This window comes from Folsomia candida, unplaced genomic scaffold (genome assembly GCF_002217175.1).
Source record: "Folsomia candida strain VU population unplaced genomic scaffold, ASM221717v1 Fcan01_Sc020, whole genome shotgun sequence".
Lineage (NCBI taxonomy): Eukaryota > Metazoa > Arthropoda > Collembola > Entomobryomorpha > Isotomidae > Folsomia > Folsomia candida.
The window spans coordinates 1,820,268-1,838,734 of NW_019091212.1; the positions used below are offsets into that span (position 1 = coordinate 1,820,268).

Here is an 18,467-nt window from a genome sequence, read left to right on the forward strand (position 1 = left end):
AGTTTTTTTATCATATGACGATCGAATGAAAGCCATGTTGACTGACTGATCGTGAGATTTAGACAATGCAGGGTTGTCTAAATCTCATTGTTTTAGGAGGTCATTTTTAGTCCAAAGTCAAGTTTGCTCGTATTCCTCCCAGCTAGGTCAATATGCAAGGAAAAGCTTAAATCTGGTGTGTGTGAGAGAATAAAGATTGGATTGGATAATAGAATGATAATTAGTAACAAAATGCATATTAAATTACATGAATTGAATATCTTTTAATCAGGTTTTTCATAGAATTCAGTAAACACGACCGTAAAATTCGGTTTCTGTAAATGCATATTTATACGAATCGTGTTAAACATCGTCATTGATTTAAATACTTAAGGTTAATTATAGGTATTATATTGGTGTCCCACAGTAGTACAAATAAATGTATGTATCAGCTATGCAGAGATCTAACTTGTTCACTTTCACAAATATGTATAAAATACAACCACACCAAGGACAATAGTGACTTTCCTCGAATAGGATGAATTACATATTTTTTAAATTCCTAAAGGCAAATCTATAATTACATTTTTCTCAACTTTTTTGAGTCATCTAACTGGCTTAATAGCCGGCTAGCTATATTAGTATAATAATTACACCTATGTATACATACATACGTAGTTCAACTAGGATTGGTTATGTCGTCTATGATTAAGTAACCTAATATCAGTCACATATGATTAATATTACATAAGAAAGTTATATGTTCGAGTTATAATTGTGTCAATGAATTATATATGTAGTAAGTTTTAGCACTCCATCGTGTCTTCGTACACAACTTGTTGTCTCCTATCTTGGTGATTACTCTTTTGTGAGTTACTCGTCGCAATGGCCGTCCATGTCGCGGAGGCAGGTGCGTCATTAATTAGTTGATTAATGTTGGGTTGACGTCGTGCAAATTGGACGTCATAGGACACATCGTCAACGGAAGAACCATTCATCTAAAATTAGACAAGATATGCAACTTTAAATGTGAATGTTGTAAATTAAAAATTAAATAGTTATAAAGGCAGTTCGGTTGTTATTATAATTTGTGTTACCTCCTGCACAGCAAGCTCGGCACACTCCACCTTATCAAACGTTACAAACCCGACAGTAGGATTGTTCAACTTTACGTTGATGATCTTGCCAAACTTTATAAACTGAGTTCTAAGGAGTTCGTCCGTGATATTGTGCGCTTGAACATAAATGGTGGGACCACGCTTTGGCTTGTTGAGGTTGTTTTTAGACTGGGATGTGCTAAAAATGAGAAAACGTTCATTAATTACTCAGTATATTACTCAATGATTATCGCTCAATTCAAAATTACTATTTCTCTTACTTTCTATCCCCATTATGATACGGCGATGACGAAGAGTCTACCATCTCCTTCATAGACTTGTTACCTCCTGATGACTTGATCCTTTTTGTGGGCGAGGGGGAATTGGAACTTAAACTACTCCCACTTGGCGATAAAGGTAGAGCAGATGGGAACCTTAGCGTACCCGGACTGAGTGAATTAGGTGACGAGGTAGTTGGTGATAACGATAACGGTGGCGTCAGCATAGTGTCTGGGGCTGGGGTAAAAGGTTCAAACTGATAGTCAGTCTGAAAATTGGTGTTGTATCCAGGCGTGAAACCCCCGTGACCTTCAGATCGTCCCGTCGCAAGTATTTTACGTTCCAGAGTACGAGGCCGTTTAAACACTGTCTTCTTCTCATCCCCAATTTTTTGTGGGAGGGCAACTTTCCCCGACATTATTAATTTACGGGCTAGTTCTTTCGCATCTTTGGGATCGAGAGGACGTTTTAAAGGGTTGATTTTCTCTGGTTCAACTTTTGGTACTCTCATCTGTTCGAGGGCCTTTTTCTAAATGGGGTTAAGTAAAGTGAGTCACACAGTTAATAGCCTAGCTAATTAAGTCACATTACTTCAACACTATTTATATAATTTACCTTTTTTCTTAATTTAGAGTATTTCGCCTGTAACATGAGCTCCTCATCCGTGTGATTAGAGGGGAAATGTAGAAACACCATTTTTATAATATGAAATACCCGATTGTATCGGAACTTGTGTGTACTAATTGGTTAATTAGTCAATTAAATTAATTCATCATTTCGTCACAAATTAAAAAAATGAGCAACTCGTAAAAAATAGGTTGCACTCTCGTGTTGTGAAGAATATCCCTCGCTCGTAAGAGAGGCAACTGTTTGGGAATTTGGGCTGGCCGGCAGCGTGACAGACTGCCCCAAACGCAGGAAAGTGTTCTCTGCAAAAGAGGAATCTCATTTTATTGAGGCCGAAGTGCAATCATAGCTTGAAAAACATTGTTTCTTGTTAAATCCACTAATTGATCTTGTAATTTGGTTATAAATTAAACTAATTGAATTGGCTTGGGTTTAGATGAAAAATTAAACTTTAATTTTTAATGCAAAGCAGCGATAACCTAAGACAAATAAAAGGTATAAAAACTCGCAATAAAAATGCTGGTTTTCAACCTTTCGTTACATCAATAATACCGAGGAAAACACTGGAAATCTGTAAAGTTATTTCATGAAAAACATTGATGAACCGAGCAAATGACTATCTCCTGATAACCACTGACGACTTATTCGCATTTTCCTTTTATTCAGCGCGACAAAAGATGAGATGAGAACATGCAAAAAACCATGAAACTTTCCTTATTGCTAAACTATACCTCTCCAGACAATAATCGTACTCATTCTTTACCTCGTACCATCAAACTCCACAAAACCAGCCATCCAGTCTCCTAATAACTACCCCACTCTTAAAAACTAAACAAAAATAATTAAAAATTTTCTCAATTTATACATTTCCAGACTTTTCCCTTGAACACGTACGCCCCTGCCCGCCTCTTTTCTCCGTTCTCTTTCACATACTACGTCCCCTCACAAGAACACCGATAGCTTTTACCGGTTTCCAAATTTACGGAAATCTCATAATTTTCGAAATTTGTGCCCCCCACACGAAATTGGTGAGGTTGGAAGCTCTCGGGATTGGACGCCCGATTCGACCTTCATGAGGCAGAGCGAGCGAGCGAGCTGGAAATTATTGCCTCAGTTCCAATCAACCGCTCACGAAAACTCGTCCGCTTTTCTTTTCACCACCACCACCGTCGCCTGCCTGCATCAGCCAGCAAGCACCAGGCCAGTGGAGAATAAGAACAGGAGAGAGAACACCAACCAACAACACGTTACGGCGGACGACGACAAAGCCTATTTTTTCCTCGTCCGAGCGCGGCGCAGATAAGCAGAGGTAATACAAATTGTTCCCAAGTCTCGTCTCCGTCAAGCGCTTGTACCGTGGGGAAGATAACGGAGGTGGCGGCGACGAGAAAAGGTCGCCAAGTTGAAGGAATTTATTGGGCTGGTGATTTTTAGAGAGGGCTCGAGTTCATTTGCGCGTTATTATTTATTACCCTTTGTTTCGTCCCAGACATGATGTCACTTGTTTGGAGGGGGTAAGAGTTGGCGACGCGATGGGGAAAGGTTATTTAAGCCGGTTTTGAATGATTGCATTTGTAAAATAAGATGAGGTCAAGATTTAAAAACTTTGAGAGAAGGGTTGGAGTTTAAGGTGGGGTGATTATGAGGTTTCAATAAGAAAGCGTAAAATGTAAGCAACATGACATAATTAGCGTTTTGGGGTTCGTAATTTGTTTTGAAAGTTTAATTATGCTAAACTCGAGAAAGGTAGCAAGTTGAATGATAACCATGATATGATAAGAAATGGTAGCATTATATTTTGCATGTTTTAATAATAGTAAATATTAATTACGAGATTTTGATAAACAATTCGCGTTGGAAGACATTAATTGAGTTTGTTTTCTTTGTTGTTGCAGATATCTCCGTTAATTATCATTACTGCATACTGCGGAGTTTTAGAGGAAGTGTTTAACATCGAGCGAATCCTTTTCTGACGAGACGAGGAAGGCAGAGGGAATTAGGCGGTGAACTTGTTTAATTTAATTAGTCAACTCTAAACTAACTGATGGTAGTATAGAAGGGAGGTGGAAGAAATAAGAAATCTGCAAAACCCGAGTCATTTATTTGCGTAATTAAATCAAAATTTTAATCCAGCATTATTATTTAGCGTAATCAATAATGCTAATGAATTGAATTTCTTTTACCTAGTTAACGTTCAAAAAAACTGGAAAGTCTCCTTACCTCTGATAATGGATGACGAGGCCAACTGCCCGGTTGACCAAGATGGCGACGATGGAAACCAGGAGATGGGAGAGGAGGAGGAGGAAGTAGAAGATGAATCTCAAATTGAAGGGGTAGATTTTTTCTGTTTTTTTTTGTTGTCTTGTGTTTTTTATGTAAACTAACTCGTTTAATAAATGGTTTCATTTTAGGATGAAAATATGTTTCATGATGACGAGGAGATGATTCCTGAGGAGGGAGAGATGGCCTCACCTATTCAAGATGGAACACCAGGTCGATTTCTTGAAGCGAATCACCAAGAAAGTTTTGACCAAGGCGAAGGAGATGGTGTCGGATTTGTTGAGGATGGGGAAGAAGTAGAAGACGAGACTGAGGAACAGCAGTTTTTCACCAACGATGGAGATGGGGACGAAGGAGGTCTTGAGGAAGGGGGATTAATTGTCGCGGGGGACAATGCAGGTAAATTATAGGACGTGCGCATGCTGAACTAAATAAACATAATTGTTTTGTGCTTTCTATTGAAGAATCTTCTGGAGAAGTTCCTCCTGATGACTCGGAAGAGATGGCTATGATGCATATGCTACTTCCTGATAGCGAGTCTCTTTATGACCCTTCTCTTGGATTCGAATCGGAAGCCAATATCAAAATCCCAATGAGAGGGTTCTCCACGACGTATCAGGATTACTTTTTTCCTCTGGTTGATTCTCAAAGTGGAATTTTATTTGAAATTGTGCAGGTACGGTATAAATTCATTTAAAATGTGTTGAACTGTCTTTCAAGCTGTAATTATAATTCCGGTCTGTCTAAATTTGTTCAGGAGGTCGAGAGAGCTGTTTACAAATCGAATGAAGATGTTCTGCGAGGATTTTCTGAACCAGTGGCTATTCCAACATCTCGATTGTCTTTGAAAACTGGTGGTCCTGAAATCCGGCTGCGAATCATGGATCCATCAGAACCTCTTGTTTCTGTAGAAAGCGCCCCTCAAGCACAGAGTTCTATCAGTAAGGCAGCTGCTGCTGGTTGGCAGAAAACTAAAAAGTCTCCAGAATCGATTCAAATGGAGAAGCAAATCACTCCAGCCGAGAAGGCATTTTCAGCAGAAAAGTTGGAAAAGCTGATGGTCCCATTCACGCATGGTGAGCAATGTGATGTTAAGCGATAAATCTTGACCGCCTTCCTCATCCTACTTGCAACTATATTGTGTTTCTAGTGTCCACTCTAGCATATAAAACGTAACCGCATGCTAGTAGTAATTAATATAATGAACATTGTCCAATTCGCCGGTGTACAAAGTTTTGTTAATTTTTGTATCAGTTTGTTTTATTCTCGTTTCGGGTACGACAATTGATAAATATTACAAGCATGAAGCACACATAAATAGCTTGCAGCCTAATCACTGATAATTATTTTTTCCCAATTCCTACTCATTATTACCCAAACGATACTGATTCAGATATACTTAACTATAAAATATGTAATGTAATTAGGGTGGAAACGCGAAATTGTGATCCGCTCCCACGGTGGAGGCGCCTCCAAAAAACTGGGTGACGTGTACTACTTTTCGCCCCAAGGCGTTAAATATCGATCATCTAAACAAGTCGCACTTTATTGTACGTAATGTACCCAATATACGATGGATGAGCGCCTGTGTGTGTTTGTCTGGCGTCATTAGTCGCCCGTCCATATCCAGTTATGCTAATCTGTTAATATGTTTTTGATTTTTATATTAAATACAGTAAACAAGCACCAGGGGTTGAATATGTCGACGGAAAATTTTTCATTCGCTAAGGCTCGCGTCAGCTATGATCCAGAGTCAGAAAGTGTGCGAGCCGCACAGGGTGGAAGGGGGCTTAACCCTATCAAGAACCAACAGGGAAATAACAAGAAGGTATTGATATTTTTGCTCCCGTACTTACAAAAATATTTTGTAATTCAAAATCAAAATTCATTCATTAGACTCAGTGAAAATACGAACTATGCTGACCATAATAATTTAATTGTGATTAACTAACAGTTTTGAATTAATATTCTCTTTTGTTGTTTATGCAGGGTGATAATATGGAGGAAGATGATGAAGAACTAATTCCTAATACAGCCCTGAATGGAGGACTTCTCGAAACTCCATTTGAATCAGCCGAGTCTGACCTAGAGAGTGTTGTAGCTAAAGGGAGAGGAGGGCGTCGTTCAATCCAACCTCCGAAGCGCTATGCTACTGCCGAGTTTATCCCTGAAGTGTCTAAACGAGCCAAGATGAGTCAAAAGGCACAGGATAAGGATAAGTGAGTGCATTTTAGTTTTAGTAGTTTATTCAAAAAAGAGAGTAGAAAAAAATCAGGGAAAGCAATCAACTCTCTTTACAGTGATAACTACTCTAGCGGTGGTATGGAAATGGGGATGCTCCACCCCAAGTATCGAGGTATCGAAATGGAGGAGGAGAAGACAGGGGAGCAAATGCTTCAAGAGTTTCGCGCAAGACGAGGTCGCCCTCCGAAATCTAATTCTCTCACTGGATCTCCACAGACTCCCCAACTACAACTTCACCAACAGGTTACATACGTCTCGAGTCCACAAAGAGGGCGAGGACGTGGTACAGGTGTCCAACAGCAGTTTCGCCAACAACAGCAACAGAGGGATGATGGTCCAATGTTTGGAATCTCTGCGCTCACTCAGGGTGCTCAATTCTCAAATTATTCTGATGGGTGAGTAGTGAGAACTGCGAAAAGTGGTTGTATTTCAGAGAATATATATAATGCACGGCTGTCATGTTTGTTATCATGTATAAACAGTTTTTACTTTAACATTACCCCGATTTGTTACTATTGTGTCTTCCCTCAATTTGCTCTATAATCTTACCCTGCAACTGTCAATCAATGTTCTGTTTGGCCCAATTTGTTTTTGTTTTCCAATATTTTGAATTTTTGTTTGTTGATAAAACCCTACTAATGAAATAAATTTCCCGTGTGCTGAGGTTATGCTGCTGCTGCTGCTACCTTTTTTTAACTTAATTTATTTAATTATTTACTAACTTACTCTAATTAGTAGTTATAAATGCTGATGTAAATTCAATAATGTTAGTTAGCTTATCTTCTGGTGAAATTTGTTAGTACTAATTTTATATCACCAAGCTGTGGTTAATGTGCTGGGGCTAATGTAGTTTATTGTTTTTGATATTTGTAGAACTTCAAATATCATTAGTTAACTCTTAATTAATGGGGTTTCATCAATTATTTTTGTTATTTCATTCATTATACCCTTCTATGAGGGTGTGTTTGGGCTATATTTATTGAAATTAATGCACTTAGCTTACTCTGCTTGGCTGCGGTAGGTTTGCGATTTCATTTGCTGGATTTCACCTGGAACTAACATGAATTAATGTAAACATTTGCTAATTGTAACATGTAGTTTATGATTTGCTTGCATCTTGTAATTCTTAGTTAAGTATTTGTGACACAGTTTAGGAGGACTAGAAATTTTATTTTTAAACCTATTGTAATACTTGATCTTAGAATGGAATATAGCCCTGCTGTGAGTTCCGTCGACTCGGACGGATATGAAGGTGACATCTCCTATGACCATGGTGAAGAAGGAAACAATAAGACAGAACTGCTCCCGTGTTCCATCCGTTGTCCTGGGATGACGGGAGAAGTTCCCACGTTGCAGTGCAAACGCTGCCTCTGCTTGTACCATCCGGGATGCCTCGGTCTCCCAAATCAGCCATACCGCAACTTTTTCTGTTCGGTAAGCATGCTGGAATAATTTGTTGATTACTTCGTTATTTAATTTGGAGTACCGTCTACTATTTTTATTTCTTGCTCATAGAATTGTGAGGGTGATTCCTCCTCCTCCGTTGGTAGTGGATCCGCTACCTCCTCCCCCATGCAGAAACAACAGTCACGCGTCGTTCTAGCTAGTAAGGGAGGCATGAGAATAGTAAAACGGTCCGAACCACCAGGACTTATTCAGTTAAATAGCAACTCGTCGGCGCCCGGTGGAAGGGGTGGTAGTATGATTCGAGGGGAAAGGTTCCCACGCGGAGCACCGCCAGGTGTGCGACGATTAATGCCCAAAATACCTATGTTGCTCCCTGGACAGAGGCCACAGATGCCTGGACAACCAGGATTCAGAAGAGGCGGTGTGATGCCACAAATGTTTCGTGGAATTAATCCACCTGAACTGATTAGACAAGGTCAGTAAGGTCAACTGAACTCGCAAGTTAAAAGTTTGATATTTTTCGTACTCATATTTTTTTTATCTTGATAACAAAATTTTTTTAATGGGTTTATGAAGGGATGCCAATGATGGGTCAACGTCGCGGGCGAGGCAGACCCCCTGGTGCGATGGGTATGGCTACAGGACCGAATATGACAAGAGGCTCAGTTACCATAACTCCAATTTCGATTCCACGAGGGGGTGGGCGAGGTGGACAGCATCCGGTCGTGCCAATGCTCCAACCTTTATCAACCCCATCTTCTGCGGGTTACATTCGCGGGTCAGGAATGCGTGGTAAACCAGGAATGATGTTAGGACAAATGCGTGGGGGGGGACCACGTGGTGGCGGAGCAGGTCGTCCTCAAATGGTGATGAATTTGCTCAAGAGGGGTGGACTCGCACCCAGACCCCGTGCGCCAAGTAAAATAATAATTATTTATTTGTTAATTGAGCTAATTTTCGCAGATTGAGGATTTTTTCTAACGCATTTTTCTATTAGGTCCTGGTGTCCGGCTTCCTGGTCTTGGTAACTCTCGCATTTTTAGACTGGACGGTGAGGGGCGTGTTATCCCAAGGCCTTCCGTGCTCAGCGGACTTGTAACCGGATTGGGTAACAGTGGCGTTACTGTGTCACAAAATAGTGGACAATTCCAACGTTTTGCACAGAGCGTTGTTACAATCAATCAGAAAAAGTATTTGGCCCTTCCTAAAAATTCTAGCGCCGCTCAAAATTTAAGACCCGATGCAGTGTTTGCGCTTAGGAAAGCTCATTTGACCTTGCCAGCATCAGAAGAGGTTTGTGAAAAATTGTTTCCACTCTAATTGTTGACAACTTTCTGAATTACGAACGTAACGAAATTTGGATTTATTTCTAGTCTTCTGAAGTGGACGGGGATGACATTAACAGTTCTGAGGAGGCTCGACTTAACGCCCATCTCGAGGTGTCCGAGACAGCAGCTAATAATACCAGCACCAGTTCGGCGGAGGGCGAATCCGCTATAGAAACGGACTTATCCCAAGTAAATTCAGCCGGATTAGATCTCGAGGCTGTGCAAAAGAAAGGAGTTGTCAATGTGTTGACCAGGCTTCCCTTAGCAGACAAGATTCGTGCTAGGGAGGTATCTCAATTATGGAAAAGTGCGGTTGATGAGTCAGGATTGGTTAGTAGTGCAGACATGTAATTAATTAGAGTCCAATAGTAGAATCTTTCCGCTTATCGTTTCATTCTGCTAATTTCAGTGGTCCAAGCTGTCTCTCTCCAACATTCGTGTCGCGAACTGGAACAATTTGCAAGAGTTTATTTTAAAGCATCAAGTCACAGAGTTAGACACGAGGGGTGCTCTTATTTCAAATATGGAAGAATTTTGGCAACAACTCCTCGCTCTAGATTATAATTGTAATTCAGCTCCTAATTGTTATCTTAAAAAGATCGTTGTATCCAACCAGGTATCAGAATGGTCGGATGGAAGTTTATTAAAAGAATTTCAAGATACCGGAAGTTGTGAGATTGTCGTCATTAATAACAATTAACTATAAAATTTACCCTCTGTGTTTACGTTACAGAGTGTAATGTGTACCTTAATTTTTACCTCAAATTAAGACATGATAATATCCCTTATTATTCTATATTAAAATGTACTTGTACTTTACTGTATTATTATTTCCATGTAAGTTTTAAGTTTAGATAACTTGTGTTACAAAATATGTAAAGTTTTGGAGAGCGATTATGGAATATGTTATCTACAATACACTTTCAGAGTTTGATAGTGAACTAATATGAATTTGTTAGGTTTGGCATATCTTGATTTTTACTATTGATAAGTATCCATAAAGCTGGGTACGATAAAGCATATATCTCATACTTCTAATGTCTAAGTATTCTACTAATACGAGGAACATAAAATAATAAAACTATATAGTTAACCTTATTTCCTGTTGATCTGTGTATCTACATCTACTATGCTACTTTCCGATGCATCCACTTCTGTGGTCGGACACATACAGTCTAGAGCTTTCAGGATTAGAAAATCTGATTTTACAGCTCGGAAAGAATTAATTCTTAAAGCTGCGAATCTACAACTCCAAACCACTTATTCTTAGACTGATAGAGTCATTTCATTCATACTGATTCACGGTCGGTTGTAGTGCGATAGTGATAGCTTTGTCTGTTTTATCACACTACATTTATACTTTACATAAATGCAGCTTTGGTTCATTTTTGTTTTACAAGCCAAGTTCGCTGAAATAAGTTTGTTTGAGGGTTGGAGTCTCCAATTTCCAGTTTTCCAATTGTAGTGCCATGTCTGTTAATAATTATACACGTGAGTGGGTGGAGGCAGTCCAGATTAGAATGGCAGAGCGTCTCGAAATAGATTCCCTACCACCAACTCCAATAGTCCAAACCTCACCGTCCCCCAGTTACACGGTCCAGAAGACATCCACAAAAAGAGAGTTTGACGACCACATGGACAATGGCATAACGGCGCCGATAGGGACGAAAGATAAGATGCGGCAAGAGGACCACAGTGGGAAAGATAAGCCTCAAGGTCTAGAAACAAGTATGTACATGTCATGATTCCAAGTTATTGCAGCTTTTGCGATGCATTAGCACACATGGGAATTGATGAACAATCATGTCATCTTGTCAATTTCAGGAAGCGAGATCAAACAAAGACATTTGGAGTATGCGAAAAAATATTACGAACAGAGTTTGAAACTAGCAACGCCACGATCAGGGTCCTCTCCGGGTTGCAGTACTGGGTCGTCTCGACGAGTGAACTAAAAAACGAGTCGTTGGGCGACGACACACACACCTTCCCCTTTCCTACAGAATCTCGGACGCATTTTTTTTTGAACCGATCAGTTTACATTACATTATTATTTTTTATTTGTGTAAGTTTTTAAATTAAAAATTACCAATTCCTAAGCTTAGAATGACGGTGCCTTAGAATTTGGTAATTGTTCTCATATTATGTGTTCACATATTTATTACTGCTAAATTTTTTAAATAGTAGTCAACACATAATAAAGAGTCTTGCAACAAATGTGCCACATAAAATATTGCATTGTTAAGTTTTTCATTTTATTATTTATTTAATCTTGCACTTGAAACTCGATGCATATATAAATGCCTTATCTGGAACTAGTAGAACACACATTAACGAATTCATTTAAGGAAGAATGACATTGTTTCTTTAATTAACAGAACTAATAGTTTCTTAACTTTTGTACAACATATATTTTTTATTAATCCTATACTAAGGGTGTAGATTATCATTTAAAAACCTTAATTACGCCTAGGTTTTAACAAGGAATGGCGTTGTTTTCATCCACTATTTGAAGATCAGAAATAGCAAGGATGCAATTTAAGTAATAAGAGCTTTCTTGTATGTCGATAAAGTTATGTAACTTGGTTGTGTGCTTGTATTGACTAGCGAACTGGAGGAGGAGGATGATGACGATGATGAGGCGCTTATGTGTTCTTATTCTCCGGTTATGTCATGTTATATCATCAGTCTGTATTTTGGATAGAGTTGTCGTCACTTGTCACCGTATGGGTGACAGGGTCGTACTTGACAAGTTCCACGTGAGTAAAGGGAAAGTGTCCCTTCTGTAAAAGTGACAAAATTCTGATTTCAGCTCTACAAACTAACAGCAAATTAAGATTATTCACTTACTCGTCCAGTTTTTCCACCTTGAAGGACAATTTGACCTTCCCATTGTCCGCTAATATTTATCTTTGTCACTTTAATTATATCGCCAACTTCTAATTTTAGTGCCGTATCGTCGTACGCGTTAGGAACACGGGCTTGCTTTACTCGAGCGAATGGGTCCTGATTCGGCTAGAAATTAGAACCAAACGCACTATAATATAAATTCCAAAACAAGATATTAAGTAGCTAGGCTTCCCTTACCTCTGGGAAAGGTCTCCTCGGAGAAGTATTGGAATGATGATTATTGCTTAAGTGATCCACTGTATTATTGGGGAGTGTTGGGAGGGGTGAAGACGATACATCGAAAGTGGAATTATTGCCAGTCGTCGCCACAGTATTATTGTTCCCAGTGGTTGAAGATGTATTATTACCAATAGGTGTAGTAGGGCCGCCGTCTAGTCTTTCCTCATTTTGTGGATGCTATAAGAAGGAATAAGTATCAATTGGCTAATTTATAGCATATTCATTTAATAATTAATGCTAAACTACGCACAGGTTTGACATAGGGAACAGGAATAGCGCCTACACGACCTAATGCGTTTCTCGCCGTCCACCACTGTTCTTCATCCTTCCTGATTACTGTAAGAACTTCGCCTCTTTTGAAGGGAAGGTCCTCTGGATCCTGCGAAATCATCGTCATTGAATAATATATTAATAACTGATTTGATTATTAAATTGCATAATTTTCCTTACATTCCCATCAAAGTCATGCTTCGCAACGACCTTTTCCAATTTTCGTGTGGCTGGTCTAACTAGTGGCGTTGTGTCAAGATAGTGTAATTTATAGAACGAAAGTAGCGCTGGTAGATCGGGAAAACAACGATCACCAATTCGATACTTATTCGTTCCATCCTCTGTCACTTTGTTGATTATATAATGACATACTTTACAGTCCTCCCTGTGATTAGATTGAAATTACAATTTTTGTGGAAAATTAGAAAGTATATAACTTCTTACTTGACACAAAGCACATAGTCGCCTGGAATTGAGGAAGAGTCACGAACTAGAAAAACACCACCGTCCCCTTCTGACATGAGTAAATCTGTCGCATCTTGGCGTGAGATTGGGCCAAAGTACCAACTAAATTAAGTAATTATGTCAAACCAAAGATATTGTGCATTCAGTGAGATCTAGTAGATAAAGGAATACTTAAATACCAGCGCCGGTCGCTTGGATCAAACGTCATCTTTTAAAAGGCGAAATTTTAGCAATCTGTCAATCGTTTTTTAAATGTAGTCGTCAAATATTCTCCAATGAGTCGTCCAACAGAGTACGTCAGTTACATACTCAATCGAAACACACCGAAAGTCCACAATTAATGATGATGCTGGATTTGGAATGATTCTGATTTGCTTTGAAACTTGGCTTCTACTAACATAACACAAAGGGCAATTAAAATCCAGAATATACAATAAACTTGGTCAATCGCCAAGAATTTGAATGACTCACTCACCAAGTATGTAGTAAAAGTAATGCAACCAACGAAGGATGATGGAGACAAAAGACACGATAAAAGGCCACAATTTAATTGTTTAAATTCCAAAACGCTAACAAAACCAATAACTTCTCCATTGTCGTTACCCTTTATTTTGAGGGATGACGAATCAATAGGTTAAACTACCTAGAGATAGTTTGAGCTTCAAATACTAAATATTATTACAATTTCTGACTTTAAGAAGATAAAAAACACGAGGATATAAAATCTCTAGTTTATAAATTTCTATGTTCGTTGTTCCTTTGTGATTTAAAATGTACAAAAGGTTGATCAGGTGATACGGATTTAAATATCAAAATATTTAATTAATGATGATTAACTAATGACGGTTGAAAAAACAACTGACTGAGGAAATGCCTCCGTGTGATGCGTTCTGTTATTGAGTGAGCGAAATTAGCCGAATGGTCGAATCTGAGAGGAAAAATACCCGAATTTCAGAACTTGAGAAACATGAGACGAGCAGTTTTTGGCATCCGAATCTCATCTCAATCTCATGACTCATGAAAGTTCTGGGTGAGACACATTTCTCATTTTTCTGCCGAATTTGCATCCGAACCTTATCCAACTCTAAAAGAATTTACATAGGAATAAATACTCCTCATGACTGCAATATTGAAAACATTATTGAAAACGAAAATAATTTTAATGGAAGCATAATACTCACTTGCTTGGCTTCATTTTATTGAATGTAAGAGTGCTCAACTATGCAAAGTGTCTTCAAAAAATTCATGTACATTGAAAGACTCCATTTGAAGTGTACAATGTTATCAGTAACTTTGAATAAAATATTTCTACAGAGGATTTACCTTTCCAATGGTCAAGCCAGGCAAATATCAATGGGTGGATTGATTCTGAATTTGTTAGAACTACACCAAAATTCCATACGAAAGATAATATCATTTGTATGGGATATTTATGTATCTATCTCAGCCTTTGAGTTTGTCACCGAATCTCGCATCCTGTAATGAAACATTTCAATCCACCCATTTCTGAACAGTTCCATCACTTGGCAAAGAACTAGAATTTAGTTCTGACTTCGACGGACTGCAGGAAAGCCATTTTTTGAAATGTGGGAAAAAAATAAATATACCAACCTCTCGGGGCTTGGCATCCCTGAACTGACCTCTGACATGTTATACGGCTATCTCGTCGAAAAGGGGTTCACCTGGGGAGAACAGTCCTCCAATTGGACATTGCACACAATTTGGGAACCCAGAGTTACGGACAAGTTAAGTTTTCTTAAGGATATGAAACCCGGTGAAGATGTTGTAAAGTGCAACATCTGGCCTATCCTTCGCGAGGGGTTTGGAACATTCAGTGTAGACTTTGACTCGTTAGTTAACCTCTCCGATAATATGACAATGGTAAGGAGGATAATAATTTTTTTTAAACTCGATGCAATTAAACTACAAATTTTTAAATTTTCGATAAAGGTGCGCATCGACTGCGAAAAATGTCCTAAAGCAACCGAACTACCCTCATCCCAATTGTTGCAAGGGGCACAAGTCTCAGAGTTCTCGATGGATAAAGATCTCATCAACTTTAGGTAAACCAATAAATACAAGCATGATTAGCCTAATTGTCCCAATCGAATTGGATTTTTAACTTGATATTTAATTCGTACGTATTTTTTTTGCAAAGATGCACCCCAATAACGCTGGTCGCTGGTGGGAGTCTTCGAGAAATCCTAAAAGCGTGTATTCGATACAACGACGTCTTGATCGCAGTGGGCACCGTAAAACGCGTCGAAACCACACACGCTCACAGACTCAGTTTGTTAAACTACGATTGTGACGACGCTGACCTGACCCTCATCAGGATTTCTTTCTTGGTAATTCTTTAAACCTAATAACTGACATTATTTAGATGGGGTTTAGCTAACAATTAGTTCTATGTGCTAAAAGTTTTTTTTTTAATTCACAGCCCCCGTTGCAAGGACATGATGTTAAGTTACTTGAGACAATAACGCCCGCTGATGGTCCGAATACATACAAATTTAAGTATCGAGCTCGTTGCGGAACATCGTTGGAACAAATTGCGAAGTTTGGAGTTTATCACCCAAATGAAAAGTGAGTACTGTACTTCAAATCTCAGGAGGGGAGCTTGCGAGGTTGATAATAACAGATCTTGATGCCCTTTGGATATGTGGTAGGGACCCATGAGTGTACTAAAACCCTGAAGTGGTTTGACTCCATGGCCACATTTACGCCCGGCACACCCACTCAAAAATGCCCAAAAAACGCTTTCACTCCAGTTTTCACTCACTCAAATCCACGTCAAAAATCCAATTTTACTCGGATTTTGAAATTTCTTTCACCAATATACTCCCCGATAGTTGCTTTCTTCAATCCAATATCAAACTCAATTTTGCTGATTATTATTTCGCAGGCATAATTTGCCTTGTTGATTGCTACAACAATGCTCATTCAGAAATTTAAATTTTAAAAATACTAAAAATTTCGAAAAAATTGAGTTTGATATTGGATTGAAGAAAGAAACTATCTGGGAGTATATTGGTGAAAGAAATTTCAAAATCCGAGTAAAATTGGATTTTTGACGTGGATTTGAGTGAGTGAAAACTGGAGTGAAAGCGTTTTTTGGGCATTTTTGAGTGGGTGTGCCGGGCGTAAATGTGGCCATGGAGTCAAACCACTTCAGGGTTTTAGTACACTCATGGGTCCCTACCACATATCCAAAGGGCATCAAGATCTGTTATTATCAACCTCGCAAGCTCCCCTCCTCAGTCGAACTATGAATTCTCAATACTAAATAAATTACCTCTGAATTTGTACTAGGACTGAGAGGGATGATCGTTTTCTTATCGAGGATATACAGATGCCGATTGCTTCCAGTGCCAACATTACTGCAATATATTCAGCAATTGTGCAGAGGGGCATTAATAAAAACAATAAGCCTGCGACTCCTGTGGAACCAGTACCACCACCACCACCACCATGCCCACTCAAGCCCTACCGTCGAGTAACCTTCGCTCCAGAAGTGGAATATGATGAGATCGAAGAGGAGGAGGAGGAGGAGGAGGAAAAAGAAGAAGAAGAAGAAGAAGACGACGACGAAGAAGAGTCGTACAAAACGTCACACATCTTCTTTTCAGATGCGCATCCCTTCAGGGGGGAACGTTGTCATATTCATTTGCCAAGCCGGTCAGCCTTTTGGGCGTTAGTCTTCATCTTAATGATGATTTTTTTCGCTTGGGGGCTGACGTTTGGCCGAATTTATTCCTTCAATACAGGTGGATCAAGGGAAATGTATTTTTACAGCAACCATGGTCTAGCCCCACCAATTAATTCTGTCGTGTCCAAGGACGTGAGTGCCCTCTCCGTGATGTACAACAGTTCAAGGAGTATGTTGAGGGCGATATTTGATAGTTTTATGAGAATCTTGTACTGGTTGTATGACAACCTCGGGTATCGATACATTACCCAAAGATTATTTGGCAATACCACAAAAATTCATCAGGTTTGTTATTAATTTGGTTTAGAATGATTAGAAGAAAATCAATAAATGTTTTTCTGTTGAATTACAAGTTGAACATTTCAATCATTACTCATTCGCCCCTCGCTAACGAAATGAATGCAAACCGTCGAGCAAGCATAACTTGGATGGAGAAGAGCATGATAAAATGCATTGATTACGTATTATATGATGAGGTAGCCTTTGCATAGTTGGCAAGTAATACGTAAGTACTTGGGACCAAAACTTGAAGTAAGTATTTGCTAAGCAGCTTCGGATTTCCTCCGCTTTTCGTGCCCAATCTCAAATCAAAGGCATCTTCTCTCGATTAGTCAGACTCGGAGTCATTTCCCTAAAATCTAAATCATTAATTATCACATTGAGGGAGAAGGGTTCGGAGAGCAAGAAAAAGGGAAGAACATTTCAATAAGCAAAAACAGACTCGTGGTAAGTACTTTATCCTATTGCAGAGATGAAACTTTTATAATTCCACTTTGTACTGTACTCCACTTTCTCTCGGAGAGATTGGAAATCGGGAAAGTAAAGTCGCAACGAGTCAATGTGGGTGGACTCTGTGCTTTATGTGTACGTAAGGCTTTTCAGGAAACATTATTAAAAATTAAGTAAGTGGCCCCTAAAGTTAACATAAGTTTTGAGAAGGTTTAAATTTGCTAACTTATTTGTATGAATATACGTATCTACGTAAGTACGTATCTTCATAAGTATTCACGTATAATACTGGTGTGCACGTTATCAAGGCTTTTTGATGGAGGAAGTTTAATAGTTTGAAGAAAGAAGCTTTTGACGAACGTAATGAACCACTTGAAGCATTATTATTCTACTTTTCCCCTTGATAATAATTATCACAGTTTGCCCAGCGTAATGCTTTATACGCAATTTTCTGTGAAACTACATACTTACAGAAATGAACTAATTATTGGTTTGCTACTGATTTGTTCATACATAGTAGAACATCGAGTTAAGGGTGTTATGCAACCAAATACGTAGAAGAACACACTTGTGAAATTGACTAGAATTTGTTTAAACCAACCTGAACTTGTTGAAAATAATTGACATTTTATTCAATGAGAAAGACTGAAGAATTCCTATTTTGTAATGCACGCATATAAAAATACCTTTAGGGAGGATCAATTCTTCTACTCGAGTCCATACCTGACCATCATTCATAATTCATATCAATCATCATCACCTTTTCAACCTGGTTTCTGCTGCTGGTATCAAAACACCACCTCAAAAGCACTGAAACTATTAAACATCACCACGAACAGAACCCACATGCGTTTACAGCTCGTAACTAATTTTGCCTGCTGGCCACTACTCACTCACCCTCCTTCCGTCCCGTCCTTTCTCCCAACA

General features: G+C 38.9%; 5 protein-coding genes across 8 annotated transcripts; 3 read left to right on the plus strand and 2 right to left on the minus strand.

Annotated features, from left to right (window-relative positions):
- Positions 1-238: 238 nt before the first annotated feature.
- Positions 239-2,224, minus strand: LOC110857997 (negative elongation factor E). The gene is made up of 4 exons (XM_022106617.2): positions 1,971-2,224; positions 1,358-1,884; positions 1,077-1,275; positions 239-977 (listed from the first exon to the last, which is right to left on the minus strand). The coding sequence occupies exons 1-4, from the start codon at positions 2,049-2,051 to the stop codon at positions 786-788; spliced, it is 999 nt and encodes a 332-aa protein (XP_021962309.1). The 5' UTR covers positions 2,052-2,224; the 3' UTR covers positions 239-785.
- Positions 2,225-2,942: 718 nt separating this feature from the next.
- Positions 2,943-10,339, plus strand: LOC110858278. Of its 2 annotated transcripts, XM_022106981.2 has the most exons (16): positions 2,945-3,291; positions 3,878-4,089; positions 4,170-4,315; positions 4,394-4,661; positions 4,727-4,938; positions 5,020-5,338; positions 5,690-5,812; positions 5,939-6,090; positions 6,252-6,481; positions 6,563-6,901; positions 7,709-7,940; positions 8,022-8,388; positions 8,490-8,831; positions 8,911-9,206; positions 9,287-9,571; positions 9,651-10,339. In XM_022106981.2, exons 3-16 carry the CDS (start codon positions 4,211-4,213, stop codon positions 9,939-9,941), a joined length of 3,561 nt encoding a protein of 1,186 aa, XP_021962673.1. In that variant the 5' UTR covers positions 2,945-3,291; positions 3,878-4,089; positions 4,170-4,210; the 3' UTR covers positions 9,942-10,339. The 2 variants fall into 2 exon arrangements, with proteins under 2 accessions (XP_021962674.1, XP_021962673.1); XM_022106982.2 differs by lacking the exon at positions 5,690-5,812 and having other exon boundaries at positions 2,943-3,291.
- A 92-nt stretch (positions 10,340-10,431) lies between these two features.
- LOC110858280 lies at positions 10,432-11,469 on the plus strand. The gene is made up of 2 exons (XM_022106985.2): positions 10,432-10,969; positions 11,066-11,469. The coding sequence occupies exons 1-2, from the start codon at positions 10,711-10,713 to the stop codon at positions 11,191-11,193; spliced, it is 387 nt and encodes a 128-aa protein (XP_021962677.1). The 5' UTR covers positions 10,432-10,710; the 3' UTR covers positions 11,194-11,469.
- Positions 11,470-11,479: 10 nt separating this feature from the next.
- LOC110858279 (adapter molecule Crk) lies at positions 11,480-14,094 on the minus strand. Of its 2 annotated transcripts, none has more exons than XM_022106984.2 (8): positions 13,578-14,094; positions 13,282-13,492; positions 13,082-13,204; positions 12,818-13,022; positions 12,618-12,746; positions 12,326-12,544; positions 12,089-12,253; positions 11,480-12,021 (listed from the first exon to the last, which is right to left on the minus strand). In XM_022106984.2, exons 2-8 carry the CDS (start codon positions 13,308-13,310, stop codon positions 11,923-11,925), a joined length of 969 nt encoding a protein of 322 aa, XP_021962676.1. In that variant the 5' UTR covers positions 13,311-13,492; positions 13,578-14,094; the 3' UTR covers positions 11,480-11,922. The 2 variants fall into 2 exon arrangements, with proteins under 2 accessions (XP_021962676.1, XP_021962675.1); XM_022106983.2 differs by having other exon boundaries at positions 13,282-13,495.
- A 350-nt stretch (positions 14,095-14,444) lies between these two features.
- On the plus strand, positions 14,445-17,159 carry LOC110858228. 2 transcript variants are annotated; one of them, XM_022106910.2, is made up of 6 exons: positions 14,445-14,983; positions 15,053-15,165; positions 15,261-15,450; positions 15,543-15,688; positions 16,415-16,780; positions 16,870-17,075. In XM_022106910.2, exons 1-6 carry the CDS (start codon positions 14,687-14,689, stop codon positions 16,922-16,924), a joined length of 1,167 nt encoding a protein of 388 aa, XP_021962602.1. In that variant the 5' UTR covers positions 14,445-14,686; the 3' UTR covers positions 16,925-17,075. The 2 variants fall into 2 exon arrangements, with proteins under 2 accessions (XP_021962602.1, XP_021962600.1); XM_022106908.2 differs by having other exon boundaries at positions 14,448-14,983; positions 16,415-17,159.
- Positions 17,160-18,467: the final 1,308 nt, after the last annotated feature.